Source organism: Phocoena sinus, chromosome 1 (genome assembly GCF_008692025.1).
Source record: "Phocoena sinus isolate mPhoSin1 chromosome 1, mPhoSin1.pri, whole genome shotgun sequence".
Taxonomy (NCBI): Eukaryota; Metazoa; Chordata; class Mammalia; order Artiodactyla; family Phocoenidae; genus Phocoena; species Phocoena sinus.
The window spans coordinates 105,585,686-105,598,209 of record NC_045763.1 but is presented as its reverse complement, the minus strand read 5'-3'; the positions used below and the strand labels follow the sequence as shown (position 1 = coordinate 105,598,209).

General features: G+C 37.4%; 1 protein-coding gene across 1 annotated transcript in view; it reads left to right on the top strand.

The window, feature by feature from the left end:
- SPAG17 (sperm associated antigen 17) overlaps positions 1-12,524 on the top strand; it is a 232,028-nt gene that overhangs the window by 145,968 nt on the left and 73,536 nt on the right. Inside the window, 3 exon segments of the mRNA XM_032628568.1 lie at positions 3,850-4,067; positions 7,972-8,116; positions 9,787-9,941. Of these exon segments, the coding sequence (XP_032484459.1) occupies positions 3,850-4,067; positions 7,972-8,116; positions 9,787-9,941 (518 nt within the window).

The window sequence follows — 12,524 nt, the reverse complement described above, 5'->3', positions numbered from 1 at the left end:
GACAATTAATGCATCTTATTATATTAATTTGCATTTCATTGATTACTGATGAGATTAAACCTTTAAAGATGTTTGTTGCTTTTTTTTTTCTTTTTGTTAATTTTCTATTCACATCTTTCCTTGGTTTGCTGTTGGGATGTTCATCATTTTCATTTTAAGAGATCTTCATGTATAGGAGACGTGTGCTTGTATACCAGGCACAATTCTGGATACTTCAAAATATTAAATCAGTGAATACTCACAACAACTCTGTGAGGTGTGTATCTTAATAATCTCAATTTACAGATGAGAAAATTGAGACACAAAGAAGTTAATTAACTTCCTTGAAGTCTCTCAGCTAGTAAGTGGTAAAGCTCGGATTTGAGTCTGGGCAACTAACCCCTAAATTACACTGTCTCTCAGGCATTACAAATTTTTCTCAATTTCTCATATGCCTTTAATGATCTGTGAGACTAAGATTTAGTCTTTTTCTCTCAGATTCACACATCTCATCATGGTACCCAGTAACATTGTATGGAGGCAAAGTGAGTTCTTTTTTTGATAACTCAAAATTTAGTGAAATGATATACTGGGTCATATGGTAGTTCTATTTTTAGTTTTTTGAGAAACCTCCATAACATTTTCCACAGTGACTGCACCAATTTACATTCCCACCAACAGCGTACAAGTGTTCCTTTTTCTCCACATCCTCTCCAACATTTGTTATTTGTGTCCTTTTTGATGATAGCCATTCTGAGAGGTGTGAGGTAGTATATCATTGTGGTTGATTTGCATTTCTCTGATGATTAGGAAGGTTGAGCATCTTTTCATATGTGATATCATATGATATTTGTCTTTGACTTACTTCACTTAGTATGATAATCTCTAGGTCCATCCATGTTGCTGCAAATGGCATTATTCCATTCTTTTTATGGCTAAGTAATATTCCATGGTATACATGTATGACATCTTCACACCAGTCAGAATGGCCGTCATCAAAAAGTCTACAAACAATACATGCTGGAGAAGGTGTGGAGAAAAGGGAACCCTCCTACATTGTCAGTGGGAATGTAAATTGGTAAAACCACTATGGAGAACAGTATGGAGGTTCCTTTAAAAACTAAACATAGAACTATCATATGAAGTAGCAGTCCCACTCCTGGGCATATATCTGGAGAAAACCATAATTCGAAAAGATACATGTACCCAATGTTCATTACAGCACTATTTACAATAGCCAGGACATGGAAGCAACCTAAATGTCCATTGACAGAGGAATGGATATGGTCAAATTAAAAAAAAAATTCTGTCTGTGTTTGAAAAGTTGAAAACTGCATATATCCTGCAGCTATTGAGTACAGAGCTCTCTTTTTCTAATTTAATTTAATTAATTTATATATATATATTTATACAGCATGTTACAGAGTTCTCTTTATATCTGTTTGATCAAATTTGTTAGTTGTGTTGTCCAATTTATATCCAGGTTCAGGAAACTTCTCTGTAAAGGGCAAGATAGTAAATGTTTTAGACACTTGGAGCCATATGGTCTCCATCACAACTACTAACTCTGCTATTGTAGTGTAAAAGTAGCCTTAGAAAATACATAATCAAATGAGCATGCTGTGTTGTGTTCCAATAAAACTTTGATATGGTCACTAAAATTTGAATTTAATATAATTTTCATACATAACAAAATATTCTTTTGATTTTTTAATTATGTAGAAATGTACAAAGAATTATTACTTCACAGACTGTACAAAAACAGACAGTAGGCCATATTTGCCTCACATTCAAACTTTGACATTTCTTATTCTATATCCTTATGGACTTTTTAATGTACAATGTCAACTTATTCAGCAGAAGTATGTTTAAATTTCCTGAAAGGGTAGAATAGCCTCTTCACTCCTTACAGTTTAATCCATATTTCTTTTTTCTGAAATAACTATGTCTTTTTTATAGTTCTCAGATTTGCCTTTATATATTTTGAGGATATGATTTTTAGATACTTACAAATTTAGAATTGTTTTATCTTCATGGGGAATTTAACTTTATATCAGTACACAATGACTTTTTATTCTAGGATTCTTTTTTACTCTAATGTTGATTTTGCTTATATTTTTATAGCTACATCAGCTATTGTTTAACTTTTCCAGTATAACTTTTCCCACACTTTATTTTACTTTCTATGGTTTATGTTTAAAAGTGTGTCTTGTGAGCAGCATATAGGTGTATGTTTTAAAAATTAGACATTTTTGTGTTTTAACTGGAAGTTTTAAGCTATTTATTGCAAAACAGATGTTTTCTGAAAATGTCTTTATGTTGTCCTCATTCTTGAAAAATAATTTCACTGGGTGTAGAATTCTAGATTGACAGGTATTTTCTCTCAGTATGTGGACAATAATTCTTCATATTTTTCTTGCTTCCACTATTGCTGTTGAAAAGTTGGCTGTCAGTCTAATTGTTGTTAGACAATCTAACCGCCTTTAAAATATTTTCTTTTTTATTATAATATCAATATGATTTAACTAGGGGTAGATTTCTTTTTATTTATCCAAGTGGGAATACATTGGGCTTCTTGAATCTGTAAATTAGTATCTTTCATTCCTTGTGGAACTTTCTCAATATTATCTTTTCAAATATTGTTTATCATCCATTTCTTTCTCTTCTTCTTCGAGAATTCCAATTAAATGTGTATTAGAGAGCTTTTACCTCTCTTTCATTACTTCTGTCACATTGGCTCTCTGAGCTTCATTCTAAATAATTTCTACAGGTCTATCTTTCAGTTCTCTTTTAATGCTCTGGAAATACAAATAGGTCCAAATTAAATCTTAGGGCAATGGAAAGGCTTAGCTAAATATATCTGTCTTCTTTGGTTCCCCCAATTAGTTGAGTCTGCATCTTACACCAAGATCCACATTTCATGGTCTGAATCTAAAGGATCTTCCTGGAGGCAACAATCCTTTACTATATTCTTTGCAATTTTTTTCTCCGTCTGAGTTTACTTCATCATCAAGGCTTGGCAACACTGGCAAATTTTGCCTGGCAAATAATAATGAGATTACTCATTATTATTCATACAAATGGAGTAAATCTACCTTTACTCCAGAGGTAGAGGGATTGAGTTAATATTTACAGGGTTCCATGAGGGTTTCTTCAATTCTGTCTTCCTGTTCTAATTGAATGGGGGTGGGGAGGGGTTGAGAGGGGGATGTGTATCAGATGATTATCAATGTAGTAATTAAACTGTACAAATCCTCTCCATATGAGAGGCCAAGGATATGCTTGATTGGTAATGTTCTCCAGATCCAGGGCCAAAGAAAGATGTTTCCTGTGACTGAAAAAAAAATGACAAAATCAGAGGAATGAAGAGTTAAAATTATACTCTATTATACTAGAATATAATAAGTCAAAAAAAGGAATCTAAAAATTTCAGAGATACACAGGAGAAAATAGAGGCTTTGAAAACCAGGGTACAGGACCCCAAATCTGGAATCTAGGGAGATGTAAGCAAGACCTAAAAGTGTACAGAAATTGACAAGAATGGGTATTGTGCCATGGAGAGTGAGCTGTGTATGCACGTGTATGTTTTGTGGGAGGTGATGGGAATCCAGCCAAGGTTCAAGTACCAAGATTTAGATATTCTTAACCTGAAATTTTTGCTTCTTGAGAAATAATATAATTGATGAATACCACTTAGAATTTCTCTGTGTCTGAGGTAACCTGCACTGTATTAAAACTTAATGAATAATTCTATATGTGATATTATAGTTATATTGTTGCATTTGATTTTTTTAATTTTTTTTTTATTTTTTAAATTTTTGTTGGAGTATAGTTGATTTGTTGTATTTGATTTTACTTGAACTTCCACAGGAAAAAGTCAGAAAAATCAGTCATCAGTGGCACATAAAAATGAAAGCCATGAACCTCCCCCAGAAACAATTCAAACAGTAGCTCCTGTGGAGGTTCACTTAGGCACCTGGTTTACAACTACACCTCAAGGAAATCGGATTGGCACCAAAGGATTAGAAAGAATAGCAGACTTGGCCCCACTTTTATCCTTTAAAGCCACAGATCCTGTCAATGGAACGGTATGGCAAACAATTATATATTACAAATTTTTCTAAATTGTTAGGGTTCTGAAACAACACATGGAGGAATACCTGTCAAATAATAAATTTTCAATAACTGTTTGTTAGGTAATGGACGTATGGATGAATGGATGGATCCATCTTTCCAAATCTAAAAATATTGTGTGGTTCATTTGACCAGTGTAGTGTATCATGAAATATTAATTCTTGAAGTGAGAGACAAATCATGAATTTTCTATTCTACTTTTAAGACATATGATTAATGATATCCTATATTTCTTTATGTTGAATGTATTTGTTTATATGTCTTATCTTCTAGAAGTGAGGGGCTCTGATTTATTCCTACTTTTTGTGTGTACCTGACATGAATTATAGAAATTTGTTCATGATCCTTGACTTCAAATAATGTATGGTATATTTAATGAGATGCCCACATTAAATAACTCAAAAATTCAACACCACCACAAAACAACTATAAGAAAGATTTTATTTATAACTTAAGAAAAAGTGACAAATGAGTGGTATAGTAAATAACAGTTTTGTTTATCTGTCAAGCAGATGTGAAACTGAAACCCCTGGGTTGCACAATAGCATATTTTATAGGCTTTCTGTTAGGGGCTTTGCATACATTCTCTCATTCAGGCCTCACACCAGTGTATATTATACAGATGAGGAAGCTGGGCCTCAGCAAGTGAAGTCATGTGACCAGGAATTGCTGGAGCCAGGTTTAGAACCAGTCGTTGGGACTAAAAACTGGGCTCTTTCCATTCCTCAGCTATTCCTCTAATATCTTATGTGGAGCTTTGCAGCACCCTCTAAATCTAACAAGACAAAGGATTTCCTGCATGCCTTATTTCTGGTTTCTGGACTTCCAGCACTTGTTAGCAACCACACGCTGATAGTCGAAAGCAAAATGTCTGCTTGCTATCGAGATAAATTCCTTTATCTAACCAAATGCGTTTTCCTTTCTTCTTCAGCCTACTTCTGAAATAGTTTCATTATCTCTTACATTGTTTGCTAGTTCTCTGTTGTGAGACTCAAGATACATATCATCTCAGGATAGTTTTTTTTTTTTTTGGTGACTTCAAATGACTCACTTTAATTCAGCCCTGATACAGATTATTTGGCTTAATTTGCAAATTTGATTAATATTTCTGAGTTAATGACACTCAATTTCCTTTACTGATACCTAGCACCATTATGGAAGCACAAACCAAGATCCAGGCAGGAGCCTGGATTCAAGCATAGACTCCCAACAGTCAAATCGCAATCACAACAATAGTAATAATATTTATTGAGCGCTCACTGTGTGCCAGGCACTGTTCTTGGTGTTTTCCACATCCTAACTTGTTTAATTCTCACAACAAACTATTGTTTCCATTTTACATATGAGACAACTAAGCTACAGACAGGCTAAATAATTTTTCCAAGATCACACAGCAGGTGGTAGATTCAGAATGTGGACCCCAAGTTGTATTCTAGGTCTCATATGCTTAACTATTATGCAAATAAGGGGCAATGATCATATGAAACAAAATTGAGAATGGATGTGTGTTTTCGTGATATCTGACATGAAGTATCACATTTTAGAGGAGTGCCACTGACCTTGCTGTGAGGCAGTCATGGGTTTGAACCCCAAGTCACGCTTCTTACTAGATATATGACTTTGGATGTTTCTAATCTAGTATCTTTACTCCTAAAATAGAAATAATAGTCATTACCTAAAATAGTTGGGAAGATTAATATCAGATTTAGCACCATCAGGTGTTCAGTAAATATTCTTTCTATTGTGTTCTTGCCACCACTAAAAATAATGATTATCTTACCCTATGGTGATCAGAAAATGTCAATGTTATGTGGTGTTATAAAATGTTGGAATAATTCTAAATAATAATTTGTGAATATCTAAACTAGATAGGGAATTCCCTAGCGGTCCAGTGGTTAGGACTCTGCACTTTCACTGCCAAGGGCCCAAGTTCGATCCCTGGTTGAGAAACTAAGATCCCACAAGCTATGCGCCACAGCCAAAATAAATAAATGAGTTAAAGAGCTAGTATTTATCATTGCTAACTTGATGACCAATTAAGTGTGAATTACTTTACCAGCATTATCTCATTTAATCCATATAACATCTCTGAGGAATAGTAGTGTTGGCTCCATTTTGCAGATAAGGAAACTAGGGCCCAGAGAAGGTAAGCAACTTGCCTAAATCACTCAGCCAGCTGTGGAACCAGAATTTGAACTCAGGCAGCTTAACTGCAGAGTCCATGCTCTCAGTCACTGCATTCTACAGCAGTATTTCTTGTTATACGCATTTGATAGATAGATAGATGGATAGATAGATAGACAGACAGATATAGATAGACAGATATACATATCTATACTACCACTGGCTGAGAGTGCCAACGATAAGAACTTAAAATAATGATCAGTGTGCACTTCTCTCTTATAGTGATTTCTGCCTACTATAAAAAGATAAAAATGTAATTGTGACCTACTCCCAAAAGCCCTAGACACTTGAGTCAAAACATAGCTAGCAAACTCACTCTCATATCCATCTGGACACTTCAGTGCAAATTGTGTCCCTTACAGTTAGGACAGTATAAGTTAGAAAACACTCAATGATTTAAAAATATGCATTATATAATTTTAATACATTGTTGACAGTTGGGGTCTCCAGAAGCAAACACTGAAATGAAGTTTGTGGTACAAGATATTTATAAGGGACACCATTTGTGAAAGGAATGGGGAGAAAGCAGGATTGGACAGAGGAGGAGCTGAGCTGACCCCACAAAGCCTTGGTTAACTGGCAGGAGCTCAGAAGCCAGTGTCATCTGTCCCAATGTCCCAAGTCTGGGAGCAGGAACCATATCGGTGTACTCCTGCCTCACTCAGTCACTGGACCAAGTTCACCTGGAACAATGTGAGTCAGGCAAAGCATCTCTCTGCAGCTGAGGCAGATGCTGGAAGAGCTGACATCTGGAGGCTGTTTGCCAACTTTGCTCCACACAGCTGGGGAGCAAATCCTGTCTTGAAGGAAGATCTGGGCTATGCATCTCCATGCCTGCCACATATTCACACACACACACACACACACACACACACACACACACACACACAGCTGGGGGTTTAGAGCTTCTCTGGTGAACCATTTAGCTACAGGATACAAAGGTCTGAGTGTTCTTTCAGACTGAAGTACTTGCTAGGACTAAATGAATGTTTTCTGTGTTTCTTACTCTAGTCCACATACTTAAAACCCTTCACTACTGATTTGCCTGCCTTGGGATAAAGACTGTGTCCTTAATATGCTTAATAATCTTCCCAGTTTGGTCCCTCACTCCTAACCTTGCTCTCACCACTCTGCCCATTGCTCCCTGGGATCCTTTGTGTCCAGCACCCCTTTCACCCATGCTGCCCCCCTGCACCGGCACACAAAATCCAAGCTCTGGCATTGCTTCCTCAGGGGAGACCAGACCACATCAGAACCCTCACTACAGACACCAGTGGTCCCTTGCTTATCTTAAACCTGTAGTTTCCAAGGGAGCAGGACTTGGGACCATTTTCCTGGACATACCTGGGTCTCATCAGTCCTGATGTTAACTTTTTACTCACAAATGTGCAACCATGGAAGAAGCACCAGTTCTGAAGTCAGACAGTCTTAGTCCAGCATCAGCTCTGGCACGTGCTGAGTGACACTCAGCAAGTTTCTTAACTTCTCTAAGCCTGAATTTCCTCATCTATAAAATGGGGATATCATTGCCTGCCTCCCAGGATTGTTATAAAGATTAGATCAAGTAGATGAGATAAAACTTTTACTTCTAAATAACCAGGATTTTGATGTTAGTCAATGGGGTGTAAAAATAAGCACACTTGGGATTAACCTGCTCTGCCTTTGTATGTTCAGGTTATGACAACTCGAGAAGACAAAGTGATCATCGTTGAAAAGAAAGATGGTACTCGGGTAGTGGATCATGCTGATGGTACCAGAATCACAACCTTTTATCAAGTTTATGAAGATCAAATTATTTCTCCGGATGATCAAGAGACAGGTAAGTTTTTATTTTCTTTTTTTAAATTTTTTCTTTTATATTGGAGTATAGTTGATTAACAATGTTGTGTTAGTTTCAGGTGTACAGCAGAGTGATTCAGTTATACATATACATGTATCTCTTCTTTTTCAAATTCTTTTTCAAGTAGATGACAATATTCTATGTCTTTACAATAAGATAGGTAGAAACCTCACTGATTTTTGAAAATACACATAAGAAAATAATTTTTTTGAAGAATTCACATCAACCAAAGAATACTCACGCAATCCAAATGAGGCCCTTTATTATGATCTTTATCCTCAGCTGACGTGGAAGTGATAACAGCTCTAGTTGGCTGATGGAGAGTAATAGTGCCTTTTCCATTTTTACCACTGAAAACTTACAGCCTGGATTGGTAGCAACTGAAAGTTAATAATCATGACTCAACTGTCCTGCACATTAGATCTCAGACCTGTTTCCTTTGATCCTTAAGGAATCTAATTTGCATACATAGGTGACCTCAGGTAGGTCCTCCTTCAATCCTTTCTGACAATTCTCATTATCAGAAAGGTGATATAAGAGAAAAGCCAGCTGCAGCTACTAATGAACCAGAGTCTTTCATATTATCTAAAAGCCTACCACCCTTCCTAAGCTAAGTTTAAAAACGATTTTTAAATAAAAGTTATTCCGACTCACTTTTCTTTAATTCCAGAGTTTAACTGCTTCATTGCCAAATTAAGTGCAACAAATGGGCAAGTGACTGGAAAAAGAGGAATCTTTCCACCCTGCTAGTTAGAGTGAAAATTAAAAGAGCCACTTGGGTGGGCAATTTTTAAATATCTGGTAAATTGAAAATGTGCATATCATACGATACACTAACTCTACTTCTGGATATGTATAGAAAGACACTCTTATACATTTGAACAAGGAAACAGGTATAGGGGTGCTACTTGCAACACCAAATTTAATATTAAAATATTGGGAAAACAAATGTCCATCAACAGTGGAATAGAAAAATAAAATGTGGTATATGCTTACAAAGGAGTACTATATAGCAATTAAAAGGAATGAAGCGCACACATACATGCACCTATTTACACACACACATATATATCAAGATGGCTAAATGTCTCAAAACATTGTTAAGTTAAAAATTCAGGTATAGAATGATACATAGAGTAATATATAACTTATGCAAATTTAAAGTACACAAAATACTATATGTTGTTTTTGATACATACATTTATATAAAAGTATAAAAATGGATTGTGAGAAAAAGGAATAAACCCAGAGATAAGGAGAGCAGTAAACTTCAACTTTATCTGTATTTTTCTCTTATGTACATATGAAAAATGAAGCAAATATGGCAAAATATTAATAAGTGTTAATTTTGATTAGTGAGCATGAATAGTTAAATTATATTTTGTGCTTTTCCGGATGTTTTCAATTTCTCAAAATAAAAAGAATGGTGAGAACAAAAGAGCATACTAAATTAAGAGATATTCTGGAAATATGACTGCATTGACATAGAGAGTAGCCCATACTCCAGCCCCATGGAGTGAGTTCTCAACACTGGATCTTGACTTCGAGTCCAGGTAGCCAGGAGGCAGGAGCACAGTCAGAGTCAGCCGGCAGGCATGTTCCCTATGTGTGCATCCTATCAGACCTGCTTCCCTTGCATTTGCCCACAGACGAAGGTCCTCAGAGGATCACCAGGCAGGTGAAGTGCATGCAGATTGAAAGTTCACACTACGCCACTGTCATCACCAACTGTGAGGACAGTAGCTGCTGCACCACCTTTGGGGATGGGACGTCTATCATCGCAAAGCCACAGGGAACGTACCAGGTGGGTCTGGGGGAGGATGAGGGGTGCCAAAGGTAAGTGTCAATTTGACTAAGAAAACCCACTCCTCGGGGGGCAGTGAACAGTCCTGCCACATGCACAACTGTTGCTCTCTTGTCTCAGTGGATACGAGAACACACTTCTCAATCTCTTTTCATTTATTCACCTTTTTACAATCCACTCCAGGAAAACATAGTCCTGCTTGTCTTTAAGTTCTTGGGTATTTGGGGATCAAGCTTATAAACCAGAGTGTATTTGCTGGGGATCCTTTATGTGGTAGGTGATGGGCACTGTGGGTGTTAGAAGCATTCGGTGCTGGCCTGTCCCTACCAGACCAGCTTCACCTCCTGCCACCTCTTATTCATTCTCTCTCTCCCATCCTTCCCACCTCCAGTCTGTCCCCACTCTACCTCATGTCCCCACAGGATGGAAAGATAGCTAGCCCAGCTAAAGCACAGCTTTGTCTTTGGAGGGCTGGGGAGGAGCATTGTTAGAAACTCCTCTGCCTCCTTGCATTTCCCCATTAAACACAATCACCCGGGTTCAGCCTGCAGTCCCTTCAGTCTTAGAAGGATTTGCCTTTGCCTTTCCACTTGCTGGAGAAGGAACACAATTGCCATGGTGTCACATCTAAGGTCATAGGATACTGAGAGCTCGAAGCTAGAAGACGATGGACAAAGACCTCAGTGACAAATGTTTGTTTCTGTGAAAGCTGTTGAAGGCAGTTTATCCCTCCCATCTCTCACGCTAATGTTATCCTACCCCCTCTTTACCCTGTGCAGATCCTTGTGTAGCAAGGAAGGTGCTGAAAGTGAGAGATGACTGTGAAATGTTGCAGTTGGAGAAGGGGATGCTTTTTTTTCCTGTATAGCATTCAGAATATCCAATTTTTTAGGTAGCATCCATATGCCAGTATCATATGTCCTACCAGATATGATGAGACTCTCCTAAGATGCTGTGACGAGGCCTTATTTTTATCATGGCCCCAGACTCTAATCGTTACAACTATGGGGGCAAAGGAATTTTAGCACCAATGACAGTTACCACTGAACGAAGAGATGTAACAGAAAGGAGATCCAACTTGGAGACCTTCAGTGCCTGACACTATTGTATAGCCGCTTGTTTGCCCAATCTCCTGAAACACAGACTAAGGAAGGATCAACCTTGATTGCTCCTTATTGAGAAACACACCTATCTTAGTTCCCAACTGGAAAAAAAAAACCCTAAGTAAGTTTAGCTGCACCTATTTTGTAATTCTGTGGTTTTATAGAGTTGAAAGCTGGCATTCAAAAATACCTTCTGCCTGTCCTCTGTTGGACTTGGCACATTTGTCACTTATTTCCTCACTCACCAGCATGAGAACATTGGGCAGTGTGATGAGGGAGGCCGGATTTTAGGCAACGTATGAAAGGGAGAGTAGAGTTTGATATTGGTCACTATTGTACCTTGGCAGCACTAGAAAGATTATTCAAAACATCAAAAAGGAGTTAGGTGTAACAATTGTTATCTTCTATGGTTATAATGTGCCACAAGTGGGGGTGGGAACATCCACCCAGCTGGAGGATTTCAAGAAGACAAGATGACAAATAATGGGTCTGTTATCTCCCATGGGAAATCTTTCTCTATCCCTGGGTTTAGGAACTAAAACCATTTTCCCTAGACCAGAAGACCTACTGTCTTTCTGGGGAAAGGTGTGTCTGTGTATGTGTGTGGGTGTGCTAGACTAAGCTTTTGACTACTCTTCTATACCAGTCTGATCCTGACTCCTTTGGGGGAAGATAGAGAAATGTAAGAAGCATTCTTAGGAATACTAGTGAAAAGGACTTTAAAAGTCCTTGTCTTTATCAGTACTACCACAAACAAACATCATAATGAAGGGCGCCTTGTCCTCTACTCAGTGTGTGAAATCAGTTGAAAGAGGCAAATTTATAGTAAATTCTGAGCAGTATAGGTATGTAAAACCATGAGAATTTTATTTGCTAACATACATACATATATGAGTCATTGCTGTATTTTTCATGTTGAGTCTCTATGCTTCAGCACAGCTGTTTCTCCAGATTAACTTCCTAGAAGGCAGAGCATCTCCTTTTTATAGGTTTTCTTTTTGGCTCTTCTGTATGGTTCCTTCACCTATGGTATGTCTTAATTGTGGAAGTTATAGGCCATCTTTTTCTGTCCAGAGCAGCTTTCCGTAAATTACAGTCAATCTGACAGTTTGGATCCATTCTGATGAGGACCTGTGGAGGCTGGGAAAATTGAAAATTTAACCAGCCACCAGTGCCTACTCTAAAATGTGCCTGAAACCACAGAGAAGCCTCAGAACTCATCAAGGTCCAGTGGAGTTCTCTGGGCCTAGGGAATGGTGAAGAGTCAATATGAGAAACTTCCAGAAGGGTGGAGTAAGGACTTCTGAAAATCTACTCTCCCTAAAAACAACTAGAAACCTGGAAGTATTGTCAAAATCAACTTTTTCAGAAGTCTAGAAATTAACCAAAGGATTAAAATATTCTGAGGATTGTTTATTTAAAGACAAAAAAAAAAAAAAAAAAGACTGAATCTTGGGAAGAACAGCAAGAATTGTGGTGA